A 14,383-nucleotide genomic window follows, 5' to 3' on the forward strand; every position below is an offset into this window, starting at 1 on the left:
GTCCTCGAGTTACGGCCACAATTGTGCCCAATGTTTTTGTCGCTACGTGTGACATTCATTAAGTAGATTTCACTTAATGAATCACTGCAGTTGTTAAATTAGTAACACGGTTGTTAATCTGGCTTCCTCATTGATTTTGCTGGTCAAAAAGCACCTCTAGGTTTAGCAAAACTGTGTCCATAGGAAACCATTGCTTCTGTTAACGACCGTGGCATTTGCTTAGACATTGCAGATTTCCTTAGTGACAGCAGTCATCTTCTTTTTACAACCACATAAACCCTTGCGGGGTGGAGTTTTGGGCAACTGAAGGGAGCTGAGTGTTTATTGGCCGGATGCCCTTCCCGTCACCAATGCGGAGTTTTGTTCGGCAGATATATATTCTCATTGTGCCCAGAGAGAGAAATATCTGCCTCTACCTAGGATCGAACACACAGCCTTCTGATTGTGAGGCGAGAGCACCACCTCCAGGCCTCCGCACCACACTGCGTAATGACAGCCGCGATTCCTTTAAATGACAATGGAGAGTCAGCTGAATGGCACTCTAATCATAACAAATGCTTTGTGGCTGACATAATATCTTGAAGGGAGTCAGGAGGTGGCACTGAAGCGCGCAAGGAAAAAGAAGTGCTCCTATGGTCAGCTGACTTTCATTTGAGATTGGCCAATTAATGTCACTAATTAGAGAAGACAGGTCAAGGGTCAGATTCAAATGTCACACACTGGAATTTGCCAGTTGCCAATTAAATTAATTGCAGTCCCAAGGGGACCGTTATCTGCTGTGTTCAAACGCAGATTTGATAGGAATCTGTGACGTGAAACATCGGATGCAAATATTCTCTCTTCTGCATCTGATTAAGGGAGACATCCTGCAGCTCTTTGCCCTCGATTGGTCTGTGCTAGTGAAATTGGCCCATTTCAACCCCTTCACAAAACTAGGCACTCCAGAGCAACTGGCTAAGGAATTCTGGGAGTTGAAGTCCACAAATATTGAAAATGCTAAAGTTAAACAAAAAAAAAACCTTGCTCTGCTCTAGAGCAAAGTTTTCTAAAACGGTATCGTAGCAATTCAACCACAAACAAAGCCAGAAAAGACACATTTTCCTACAGATGATGACATAGAAATCACAAAAGGTCCTATAAAAACTCACAAATCCACAACCCCAATTTGCTAGCTGCCTCTTTGCTGTGGTCACTGCTGTTACTAGGCCAATAAACCTCCTTCCCAACCGCAGCTATTGCTATTTTCCTTCCTTCCTTCCCAGTGGTTAGAATGCAGTATTGCAAGCGAACTCTGCCGACGGCCAGCGGTTCGATCCTGACTGGCTCAAGGTTGACTCAGCCTTCCATCCTTCTGAGGTTGGTAAAATGAGGACCCAGATTGTTGGGGGCAAAATGCTGACTGTATAAACCACTTAGAGAGGACTGTAAAGCACTGCGGCATATAAGTCTAAAGGTATTCTCTTCTGTTCAATCATAAACAGAAGGGCTTATCTAAAGGAACATCTTTCTAGGTTAAAGGTAGGATTGTGATGTGGACAACTTGCATCCAGATGTTATGTACAATGACCTTTCTGCCTTCCAAATTAGCTCCCTGCTCCCTGTAACGAGCCATTCTCTCTCTCTCTTTTCCACTGCAAGTTAATTAACAACTCAACACCCAAGCCTTGAAATTATTCCGATTGTGAAATTTTGAAAACATAGTGTACGAACTCAGCTCTCGGCTTCCTTTCATTAGTAGCTAGTGGGTGGACGATGCGCTCCGAAAATAAGAATCAACGAGACGTGTTGCATTGTATGAGACAGTGGGACAGAGGAAGTCTGAAATATTCTCTCCTTATTTTTTTAACTCCCTTGATCTCTTTCCCAAGATCTTGTCAATTATTCTTGTGAGAAGTTGTCTTTTGTTCAGTAACGGTGGCAGGGAAAGAATACAATTCCCTCCCAGGTAAATTTTCTGTTTAAGAGGTTGTAGAAGAATTATTTAATGTATCCAAGAAGTGTAGTATTGTGGATTTCCTTTTAGAATAGATTAGATTAGATTAGATTAGATTAGATTAGATTAGATTAGATTAGATTAGAAAAGAAGAGAAAAGAAGAGAATAGAATAGAATAGAATAGAATAGAATAGAATAGAATAGAATAGAACAGAACAGAACAGAAATTGGAATGGAGTGGAGTGGAGTAGAGTAGAGTAGAGTAGAGTAGAGTAGAGTAGAGTAGAGTAGAGTAGAGTAGAGTAGAGTAGAGTAGAGTAGAGTAGAACAGAACAGAACAGAACAGAACAGAACAGAATAGAATAGAATAGAATAGAATAACAGAGTTGGAAGGGAACTTGGAGGTCTTCTAGTCCATCTCCCTGCTCAGGCAGGAAACATCACTTCAGACAAATGGTTGTCCAACATCTTCTTTAAAACTTCGAGTGTTAGAGCATTCACTTCTGGAGGCAAGTTGTTCCATTGATTAATTGTTCTCACTCTCAGGAACTTTCTCTTTAATTCTTGGTTGCTTCTCTCCTAGATTAATTTCCATCCATTGCTTCTTGTTCTGTCTTCAGGTGCTTTGGAATAGAATAGAATAGAATAGAATAGAATAGAATAGAACAGAACAGAACAGAACAGAACAGAAAAGAATATAGAAAATTAATGTAATGTAATGTAAGGTAATGGAATGGAATAGAATATAGGAAATTAATGGAATGGAATGGAATGGAATGGAATGGAATGGAATGGAATGGAATAGAATAGAATAGAATAGAATAGAATAGAATAGAATAGAATAGAATAGAATAGAATAGAATTCTTTATTGGCCAAGTGTGATTGGACACACAAGGAATTTGTCTTTGGTGCAGATGCTCTCAGTGTACATAAAAATGCATTCATCAAGAATCATAAGACACAACATTTAGTGATAGTCATAGAACATAAATAAGCAATCAAATCACACTAGGCAACTAAATGAAACAATATAAATCCTTCTGAGCCTGAAAATAATCCACTGCAAAGGTGTTTACATTTTGCAATGTACCACAATGACTTGGGTTGCTGCCCTGGTGATGCCCCCAGGCAAGAGTTTCTTGCAGGTGATTATGTGAAGTGTGTGTACTTATTAACTCCCTTTGAGTTAATTAAGTTTGCTTTGCAAACTTCTGGTACCTAGGATCATTCCAAGGGAATAATGGATGGAAACGGAACAAGAAGAGATTCAACCTGGAAATAAGGAGACATTTTTTTATCTGAAATGGTATAGGGTTTCCTGCCTAGAAGACCTCCAAAGGTCCCTTCCAACTCTTGTTATTCTGCTCCTCTTCAGTTCTCTTTCACTTCATTTCCGTCTCATTGTAGTGATTCATCTGGCTTACCATGGCCAGGGGTGAATGAGTTCCTTTTCTCCTGAGTAACTAGCAACTCCGTGCATCAAGAATGAACCCGGAAGGAATTGCACGTTTGAAAGTCCAATGTGTTTATTTTCCAATGCTACCGGAGAAGGAATTTGGAAGAGCCCAAGTGGCATGCTGGTCTTGCTATGCTAATGCTCACTAATCCATGCCGCCTTGCCTTAGCCTTTTTCCAAATGCCATTTCAAATATATAAATCCCCCCGGGGGAGAAAGAGAACCTAAAGCCTTGTTGAGCGAGAAGAAACTGTTAAGACAGTTGCACAGCGCTCTGGCATATCTGATTGTCCGTGGTCCCATACTTCTAAAGAGCAGATGATCGACACAAACAGAAGGAAAAGAACATTTGCTTTCAGATACTGCACTGGGATTCTTGAAGGCATCTGATCAGCTTTGGTTAGACAAAGAAAGGGATGAAGTAAACAACAAAGGTTTGTTCCAGCCAGATAGGTGGACTAGAAGACCTCCAAGGTCCCTTCGAGCTCTGTCCTTCTGTTAATCGAGGCAATTCTGGTGCGCTTCCAATATTCTAAATGCATAAACTCCTACCACAAGAACATTTCCAAGCTTTCACATTTTCTCTCTTGCCCTTTTGATGCTATATGACACATTACTAGCCTCCCTGCCATGTGCTATTTAATGCCAAAAACTGCTGAAGTCCTGAGAGAAGAGAATAATATCAGGTTTGGTTGTTTTTTAAAAGGATTTTAGCCTGGATGGCTAGAACATAGTGAAAAATAAATAACCCAACCGACCCTCAAGCTAAAAAAAAAAAAGTCTTCAATCAGTGGGATGCAGACATTCATGCTAGCTGTGAAACATGTGACTTGAAGATTCCCCCCCCCCCAGAGATCTAGATTGGGAAAGGCATGATGGAGAAAAAAGAGGGGGGAAAGAGGACAGGGGAAAATAGATCAAATTAAGTCGCTTGGATAGCATTAATTGACTACTGAATTAGAATCGATGAGCTATTGAGGGAATCGTGGTTAAATACTCCCTTCCCGCTCCCATGCGCTCCTCCACTTTGCCCCGAAGCGTTGGGCCAGGCATTCCAGAGTTATGCTGCAACACACACACCGTAAGGGGTTTTAGAGGTGCCTTGCCCCCAAAGTATTTGTTTCCAGAGAGTAAGTCATACGTGTACCAAGTTTGATTGAAATTACTCGAGGCGTTCCAGAGTTATGCTGGAACATACATACATACATACATACATACATACATACATACACACACACACACACTCACACACACACACAAACACACAAACACACACACAAACATGCATACTACATACATACATACATACATACATACATACATACATTCATAGATGGCTGTATGTATATATAGTTTTATATATATGTAGTTATATATAGTTATTTATATATATAATATATATAGGAGGAGGAGGAAGAAGAAGAAGAAGAAGAGGAAGAGGAAGAAGAGGAGGAGGAGGAAGGGGAAGAGGAAGGAGGAGGAAGAGGAGGAGGAGGAAGAAGAAGAAGAAGAGGAGGAGGAGGAGAAGGAAGAGGAAGAGGAAGAGGAAGAGGAAGAGGAAGAAGAGGAGGAGGGGGAAGGGGAAGAGGAGGAAGAGGAAGAGGAAGAGGAAGAGGAAGAAGAAGAAGAAGAAGAAGAAGAAGAAGAAGAAGAAGAAGAAGAAGAAGAAGAAGAAGAAGAAGAAGAAGAAGAAGAAGAAGAAGAAGAAGAAGAAGAAGAAGAAGAAGACCACCAAGAGTTAAGAATGGCTTGTAATTTATGGAACAAGGAGCAGCACATTCAACTAAACTGATCGCCAACGCTGGCTGGCTCTGAATTCTCTGACAATTTCTCCCCTGAATTAATGATTTCTGTCCAGATGGAGGAACAGAGATTATTTCATCCATGTTCTTCTCTAGGCTGCAAACTGTTATTGACGAGATGCTCTATGGATGCACCATCCTGTTGATGTCCAAATGTAAAAACAAACATATACAAAACACACCTTGGAAATGACACACTCAAATTCCCACGTCCGTGCCTGTCCATATCCACACCCCACAGAGAAAAGGTGTGCACCTCTTTTACACAAAGCCAGTCCAAACACAGAGGGCCTCACCAAAGTTTTACAAGAAGCTTGCAAACAGGTATTTGCAGAACTCCAGGTTTTGTAGGGCAGACCTCGACTTACGACCACAATCGAGCCCAAACTTCTTGTCGCTAAGCGAGACCTTCGTGAAGCCAATTTAGCCCCATTTTATGACTTTTCTTGCCACAGATGTTACGTGAATCACTGCAGTTGTTAAATGAGTCACATGGACGTTAAGCGAATCAGGCTTTTCCCATTGATGTGGCTTGCCAGAAGGTCGCAAAGGGAGATCACATAACCTCGGACAATATAACGATGGTCATAAATGTGAATCAGTTCCCAAGCATCTACATTTTAACGATACGGCGATAGAGTTGCTGCAGTGGTCGTCAGTGTGAAAAACAGTCATAAGTCCCTTTTGTCCATGACGTCGTAATTTCGAACAGTCACTAAACAAACTGTTGTACATCGAGGACTACCTGTATAGAGACGCTCACAAGCTCCGCGTCAGAAAACCTTCGTCCAACTGTCAACAAGTCACGATGCCTTATTTCAGCAAATATTGCTTATAAGGTCATTTCCATCAGTTTTCCTCTGACACTTTTTAAAGATCTTAGAAAGCAAGGATCTATCTACAGCTGGTCCTCGACTTACAACAGTCCATTTAGCCTTTTGTGACCTTCCAACAAGCAAAATCCAAAGGGGAAAGTCAGATTCACTCAATAACCGACTAACTTTTCAACAGTGGTGATTCACTTTACGGCAAGAAACGTGGTCGTGACTCAGAGCAAAAACTTACTTCACCAACGTCTTGCTTAAACTCAGAAATGTGGAGTCTAAATTGTGGTCGTAAAGTGAGCGCTAGCTGTCCTGGGTGAAAAATGAGACTGCAAAAAGAAAAGCCAAGAGGCATCAGATGGATCTAGATTAGCCAAGAAAGGTCGACATAAGCATGGTGGACATGTGGACGATGGGAAAGGTCCCCGTTTCATCTTGAAACATTGGGTGCTATCTAACAAAATGAAATTCAATGGTGAAAAAAGTCAGGTTCTACATTTAGGCAAGAAAAACCAAATGCACAGGTACAGTATAGGTGGTACCTTGCTCAATAGGAGTAACTGTGAGAGGGATCTTGGAGTCCTAGTGGACAACCATTTAAATAGGAGCCAGCAGTGTGCAGCAGCTGCCAAAAAAGCCAACACAGTTCTAGGCTGCATCAACAGAGGAACAGAATCAAGATCACGTGAAGTGTTAATACCACTTTATAATGCTTTGGTAAGGCCACACTTGGAATACGGCATCCAGTTTTGGTCACCACAATGTAAAAAGGATGTGGAGACTCTAGAAAGAGTGCAGAGAAGAGCAACCAAGAGGATTAGGTGACTGGAAGCTAAAATATATGAAGAACGGTTGCAGGAACTGGGTATGTCTAGTTGAATGAAAAGAAGGACTAGGGGAGACATGATAGCAGTCTTCCAATATCTCAGGGGATGCCCCAAAGAAGAGGGAGTCAAGCTATTCTCCAGGGCATCTGAGGACAGGACAAGAAGCAATGGGTGGAAACTAATCAAGGGGAGAAGCAACTTAGAACTAAGGAGAAATTTCCTGACAGTGAGAACAATTAATCAGTGGAACAGAAATTGCCTCCAGAAGTTGTGAATGCTCCAACACTGGAAGTTTTTAAGAAGTGGTTGGATAACCATTTATCTGAAGTGTTGTAAGGTTTCCTGCCTAAGCAGGGGATTGGACTAGAAGACCTCTAAGGTCCCTTCCAACTCTGTTATTATATTATACATTAAGGAGGGCTTAAGGACATCTCTGCTTAAGGAGGACACATTATCTTAGTTGGAGGAGGAATCAGAGAACTTTAAATGATAGTGACTAGAAGACCTCCAAGGTCCCTTCCAACTCTGTTATTGCATTATATTATCTCCCTGAAGGCACATTGTTGGAGAATGGAAACCACGAAAGAGACAGGGGGGGGGAAATAAACGGAGGCCCACCTACCTGCTCTCACTGCATTCTTTCTTCTCCCTCACGGTCAACCACTTCCGAAGGAGGAAGCGCTTGCGCCGGGGAGAGGCACTCGGCGTGGAGCAGTTGGACCAAGGGCTTTCTTCATCACTGGAAGGCGTAATCTCGATGGAGGGAAGCTGAAGGAACTCCTTGGAGGAAGAGGAAGAGGCGGCTTCTGGATTCTGCTCTTCAGCGTTCCTTGCACGGCGCATCCTGAAACGCCTGCGGCGCAAGGTCGGGGTGGAGGAACTGGACCAGGGGTGGCCGTCCTCCTTCACCTGTGGCTCGGACACTTGCAGCGTGGGCAGCTGAAGGGTCTCGCTCATCTTGGCTGCAGGCATGCGGTCCTGGGTTTCTCCCACTCCTTCCTTCATAGACTTTCCTTCCTTCTTCTTCTTCTTCTGGCTTCTAGAAGAGACTGGAAGCTCAAAAACCCACCTTATTCCCTTCTGGGTTTAGGAAGTTGCGATGCTGCCTTCCTCTCCTCTCCATATTCCTCAGGTGGTCTCATTGACCCCAAGAAGCCCTCCTGTCCATGGAGAAGGTCGGCTGCAAGTGGTTTTTCTTTTCCTGACTTCCCAGCCAAGTCCAGGAACTTCAAGGCACAACTTTCCCAAAAGCTCACGCCTGGCTCTACCGGGAGGAGACTCTCGGTTTGTCACCGAGGACAAAATCAGTTTCCCCGGTGACTGTTTCTCTCTCTCTCTCTCTCTCCTCCGCAGCACTCTTCCTTCGCCTGTGCGTGCAGGGCTGATGAACAGCTCCCCTGGAGCTCTGGCGGAAAACTCTTATTGGGGTGCGTTCTGGAGGGACCGAATGAGAAGCGTGGAGGAGCTGCGTGGAGGTTGGAAGGAAAGAGAAAAAGAGAGAGAGAACAAAACAGAAAGACAGAGAGGGAGGGAGGAAGGAAGCAGTGATAGATGATAAAATCAGCAAAGGAGGGGAAGGGGTGGGAGGGGGAGGTTCTTCTCCCACCCCCACCCCTCCTGCCCCAGGCTGATGAGCTCAGACAGCTGCTGCAAATGTAGCCACACTCTGAAGTCCAAGTGACAAAAGTCTGCTGCTGCTACACCAATCAGCCATGGGTGTAGGTTTGGAGGGGAGGAGGGTGTTTCTGGAAGCAAGCCTTCCCGGCAACAACCATTGGCTGGATTCCCTGTCCGTCTCAGCCCCTTCCTTGGCTAGATGCCACCATTTGGTAGAAGGAAGGCCACGAGATGACCCTGAGCCTTATCCGATGACATTTCAGTTCTTTTCTCGTTTCTCCTTGAAAACCACAGATGGTGGGTCAAAGGAGGAAGGAGTCAAAACACATGAAAAGATAAATGCAAGCAGGATGAGATTTATCCTTCCTTGCTGCCACGTTCGGCCAGAGGATCAAGGCTCACCCAAGTCCTTGTGTGGAGGACTCCAAGAACGTCCGTTGGGACAAGCCAAAAGGGGAGCAGATGACTCCCTCGTATCCTTTCGAGGTTGGCCTGTTTCTGACCAACTATGAAAGGCAAAATTGACAGAGAAGAGGGAGTCAATGTTTTGCGTTGCCATGAACCTCGGAGAGCGGGATTCAACATTGCGCCACGCATCCTGGCAGAGTTTTCTAAACGATGGGCTGGGGGTTGTTGGGGAGATGAGATAGAAATGCCAGGGTGAAAAGAACTGCTTCCAAAGCGGTCCATCGTTCAGGTCGTATCTCTTCTGCTCCATGGAATGGAACAATTGGAGAAGACCTCACCAAGGCCCCAACTACGGTAAGGATCGATTCAAGAGGGAGGAAGAATTTGGGGCTCCTAAGAGAACTTTTGGTGGGAGTCAGAAGAAGACAGGCACCCATATTGATCATCTCCCCACACTCTTGACCAAGGATCCAGGTCCCTTGTTAGAACCCAAAAGCTGGAGTTCTGGTTGATTTGCAGTCCTGCAAGGAGATGAGAGTTATGGATGAGCGTCTTCTTTGGCAAGATGGCTTGTGCCTAGTCAATCAACAGATGCCAAGAAGCCCATAAGAAGATATAGTCAGCTTTCTCGGACTATTTATCATGATTATACATGTGTTTTTGGTTGACACAAGGAGAAATGCCACCATTACAGAGAAGAAATATATGCCGGCTGACACATCACCGACCCAATTGTAGGTAGCCTTCCTCTTTAGGACCAGAATTGGGAGCAGAATTTCCATTGCTAAGTGAGGCTGTCGTTAACTCAGTCGCACCCAATTTTAACCCCTTTCCTGCCACAGTTGTTGACCGAAACGGCAGCGGTGAAGCGAATCATGCGGTCGGTAAGCGAACTCAGCTTCCCCCATTGTGCCTTAGCTTGTCGGAAGCCATCTGGGAAAGTCGCAAAACGGTAATCACATGAGACCGGGATACCGCAACTGTCAATCACCAAGCGCTTGAATTTTGCTCACGGGACCATGGGGACGCTGCGGCGGTCATAAGTCCGAGGACTGGTTGAAAGTTACCTTTTTTTTCAGTGCCGTGGTACCTTTGAACGGTCACGAAATAAATAGTTGGAAGTCAAGGACAACGTATGTGCTGTGTTTATCCCTGTTTTACATGAGTTCATTTTAGATTTACAATTTGCAACTTGCCACTACAAGGGAGCCCAGAATGAATGTTGTTAAGTGAGAAATTTGTTCAGCGAGTTTCGTCCCATTTTACGACATTTGCCACTGCCACGTTTGTAACTCAGCAACAACAGCGCGGAAAAAAGTGACTTAGGACCATTTTTCACACTTATGACCTGGTCATGTGATTTATATTCGGAAGTTTGACAGCTGATTCATATTTATGACTGTTGCACAGTGGTGGGGTGCCAATTTTTTTTAAACTACTGTTTCGGGTGGGCTTGCGCTCGTGTGCAACGCCTTCTGCGCAGAAGCGTCTGGAAGGGTGGGCGGAGCCTCCCATCACCGCTACTACCAGTTCGGCCGATCCAGACCGAACCAGGAGCAACCCAGTTCCCCTTTTGCGACCTTCTGACAAGCAATATCCATGGGAAACCAGGTTCGCTTAACAGCCGTGTGACAAATGCAATGAGTCCCTTTAAATTGTCGCAAGAAAGGTCGTAAAGTGGGGCAAAATTCACTTCCCAAATGTCTCGGTGAACAACATAAATCTGAAGTGGTCATAAGTCGAGGACCTGTACTGGCCATTAAGAACCCTTAGGACAAGAGGCCTTCTGTTTCCCACGTTAAGCGCCGTTTGCCTTTGGAAATAGATCTGTTCAGAAATGATGTCAGGTTTCCTGCTTGGGCAGGGGGTTGGGCTAGATGACCTACAAGGTCCCTTCCAACTCCGTGAGTCTGTTCTGTTCTGTTCTGACTCCCAGAGAGATGATTGCACAATGCGCTACGCACAAGACCTTCAGGCGTAGATAGGAGCAGGGCAAGATTTTAGCAAGGAATCTAAACCAGTGGTGGGTTCAGACCGGTTCGGACCGGTTCAGACAAACTGGTAGTGGTTTGGCGGCCTAGGTGGCTGGAACCGGCAGCGACCCAGGCCTGCCACACCCCTGAACTGGTTCTCCGGGTGGCCCCATAGGCACCGCCATCTTGTTTTTTGGCTTCTGCGCAGAGCAATTTTTATTGCACTGTGCAAATTCGTGCAGCGTGCATCAAACGCGCGTGGCACGGCCATGAGTGAACCAGCCGTAGTGACTGCCGGAACCAACCCCTGATCTAAACCGGAAGGAATTTGGGCCGGTGCCCTAAACAGAAGCTTAACAGGAATAGATTGACAGTTCTTCCAATTCCTGGACTCCGGAAGCTTGCATTGATCCTGCTTCCAAAAGCGGAGTAAACAGACTTGAAGAAATGCCTCTCTTCCCCTGCGGGAACTTGAAACCTTGAGGCTCCTGCTAGGACAGGGGAAGTCCTTGAATTGCAACCATAAACACATCCGTGGGCTTCCAAGCGAAAATTGGCTCAGGCGCTGCAGAACAGCACAGTTCTCTCATGTTGCGTCTTAGAGGTGTAGCCGTCCCATTTTATCGAGGAGGAGGAGTCATACGACGAACATCTGGGGCCAGGAGTTCCAGTGCAAAACAAGGTGGCTGTGAAGTGAGACACAACCCGATTCTACAATCTCTTTTTGTCATGGATGTTTAATCCAAATAGAGCTCAGGAGGTCTTCTAGTCCAACCCCCTGCTCAAGCAGGAGACCCTAGACCCTTGGCAGAAGCTGGGACAAGGAACGGGAGCTCACTCCGTTACGGGGCACTAGGGATTCGAACCGCTCAACTGCCGACCATTCTGACTGACAAACTCAGCATCTTAGCCCCTGAGCCACCCTTTATAAAGCGGTACTAATACTTCACCTGATTTCGATTCTATGCCTTGGTAGCAAATCATTGCAAGCTGTTGGGTGAAACTGTTTTCCCCCTTTGCTTGTCAAAAGCCATCCGAGAAGGTCGCAAATAAGGATCACATGACCTTGGGATGCAGCAACTGGTATAAACACAAGCCAGTTGCTAAGTGCCCAAATTTGGATCCCGTGACTGTGAGGATGTTATCTGGAGGGGTGCGATGGCCTCACAATCAGGAGGCTGTGAGTTCGATCCTAGGTAGAGGCCGATATTTCTCTCTCTGGGCATGCTGAGAATTTATCTGCCGAACAAAACTCCGCATTGGCAACAGGAAGGGCATCCGGCCATTAAATGCTAGATCCATTCAGTTGCCCAGACTCCACCATGCAAGGGATTATGGGGTCGTTAAAAGAAGATGACTGTGGGGAAGGTTACAATGGTCGTAAGTCCAAGGACTTGGTTGTAGGTCACCTTTTTCAGTGCCGTTGTAACTTCAAATCGCGACTAAATGAATGGTTTTCAATCAAAGATTATCTGTCGATCGTTACTGAAAGACAAAGGTTTCTACAAAAACACATTTTTAAGTAAATTTCTTTGAAACCACCCCCTGCCTTTCTTCATAGGTGGTCCTCGACTTATGACCACAGTTGAGTCCAAAATTTCTGTTCCCAAGTGAGACAAGTGAATTTTTGCCCTGCTTTTAAGACCTTTCTTGCCTCCGTTGTTAAGTGAACCACAAATGGGAATCACGTGACCTGGGGACACCGCAAGCGTCATAAATATGAACCAGTTACCATTTTTGATCACGTGACCAGGGGGATGCTTTAACAGACACAACAAAGAGTCGCAAGTCACTATTTTCAGTACCGGTCATGTAACTCAGAACTGCCACTAATCGGAGGCTTCTAAATTGAGGACTTCCTGTATGGCAGCTCCCTTTTCTGGTTAGCCTGGCAGAAACCCGCGAGAACCTCAATTCAATGTTGTTAACAGAGACAGATCAGGATCCCAACTGGGTCATTTTCATAAAAACGAAAGCCCTCTCTTTTCTCTGAGCTTTTTCCACCTATTTATGCAAATACCCAGGAAGCGCCGTTACAACCCACAGACGCTGATTCCACACCCGAGCATTTATGCAAATGACGGCGGGTCAGAAAACCGTTCCATTGCCTACAAATAATATTTAAACCATTCTACTTTAAGAAGAGATGATTTGAGAGAGAGAGAGTGACAGAGACACACACAGAGACAGAGACAGAGACAGAGACAGAGACAGAGACAGAGAGAGACAGAAAGAGAGAGAGAGAGAGAAACAAAGAGACAGAAAAAGAGACAAAGAGAGAGACAGAGAGACAGACAGACAGACAGACAGAAAGAGAGACAGACAGACAGAGACAGAGAAAAACAGAGAGACAGACAGAGACAGACAGAGACAGAGAGAAAGAGAGACAGACACAGAGAGAGAGAAAGAGAGAGAGACAGAGACAGAGAGAGACAGACAGAAAGAGAGAGACAGAGAGACACAGAGAGAGAGACACACACAGAGGGAAAGAGAGAGACAGAGAGAAGGACACAGAGAGAGACACAGAGCAGAGAGAAAGAGATAGATAGATAGAGAGAGAGAGAGAGAGAAAGAGAGAGAGAAAGAGACAGAGACAGACAAAGAGAGAGAGAGAGAGAGATGAAGATGATATGTTGCTAGGCCGTAACATGGTTTTGTTTACTTGAGGTTCAGCCATATGTCAACCAAGGCTCAAGGAGCCACGATTCGTACGAACGGAGCCTCTAGGTGCACATCTGTCTATATGTCGAGGCTTCTGAGCAAAGGAACGAGGTGGTGAAATATGAGTTGGAACAAGGAAAGGCACCCTGTAAAATCTCTGCCGAGCGGAAGTTTTGTTTATAATGGCTTTCCCTTTTTTTGCTTTCTTTCATGTTGACTTTAATCAGACATTCTCACCAGTGTAATTAGCAAAGAAAAGGAGCGGAATTGAAGACTCGTTCATAGAAACGTTCTTTGGGGAAGAGTAAAGAGGCAAAAAAGATATATATCCACTTTGAAGCCCAGACTCTGGGTATTTCTCCAGACTCTGCAATACATCAGAACTGATGTATTCAACCAGACAGCATCATTTACAATATTTATAATAAAGGCTATATGGCAATTCCAGTAATTGTTTCCCAGAGGTTTTTTTTTTTTAACCAATTAGTATTTCCCAACTGTTTGGGGAATGCGGAAGCCTCATCCATCTCCCACGCTTGCAATAGTTATTTTACTAAGTCATTAATCACAGGGAATCCGAGGTACACCACATTGTAGCTTACAACAGCACTTTCCTCCTGTGCTATGAAAAAAAAATCTACCTAAGAGAATACCCACCACATATAAAAAGTCAATAATCCCCCCCTCCTAAACAATAAAGGTGGGATAAGAGTTTAATAAACAAACAAACAAACAAACATGAAAGGCATAATCCAATATACATAACTAGCTGGATACCTGTGCTTTGCTAAAAAAAACTATGTGATGGGGCAGTGATGCCTAATCTTGTTCGCCTTGCCAAAAGCACACGTCTGCGTGCTATCATGTACGCCCGTGTGCC

The 14,383-nt window shown here is 44.7% G+C and overlaps 1 protein-coding gene across 9 annotated transcripts in view; it reads right to left on the minus strand.

Annotated features, from left to right (window-relative positions):
- GRAMD1B (GRAM domain containing 1B) overlaps positions 1–14,383 on the minus strand; it is a 441,187-nt gene that overhangs the window by 112,230 nt on the left and 314,574 nt on the right. For 2 of the 9 annotated variants that reach the window (XM_081960575.1, XM_081960577.1), the window contains exon 1: positions 7,467–8,387. The exons of 5 other annotated variants lie outside the window; for them this stretch is intronic. In XM_081960575.1, coding sequence (XP_081816701.1) covers positions 7,467–7,849 — 383 coding nt within the window. In that variant the 5' untranslated portion in view covers positions 7,850–8,387. Of the gene's footprint in view, positions 1–7,466; positions 8,388–14,383 lie in introns of those variants that run through there. 2 more of the 9 variants (XM_081960571.1, XM_081960576.1) reach the window with 2 other exon arrangements.

Source organism: Natrix helvetica, assembly GCF_964273705.1.
Source record: "Natrix helvetica genome assembly, chromosome: 8".
In the NCBI taxonomy this organism is placed as follows: Eukaryota; Metazoa; Chordata; class Lepidosauria; order Squamata; family Natricidae; genus Natrix; species Natrix helvetica.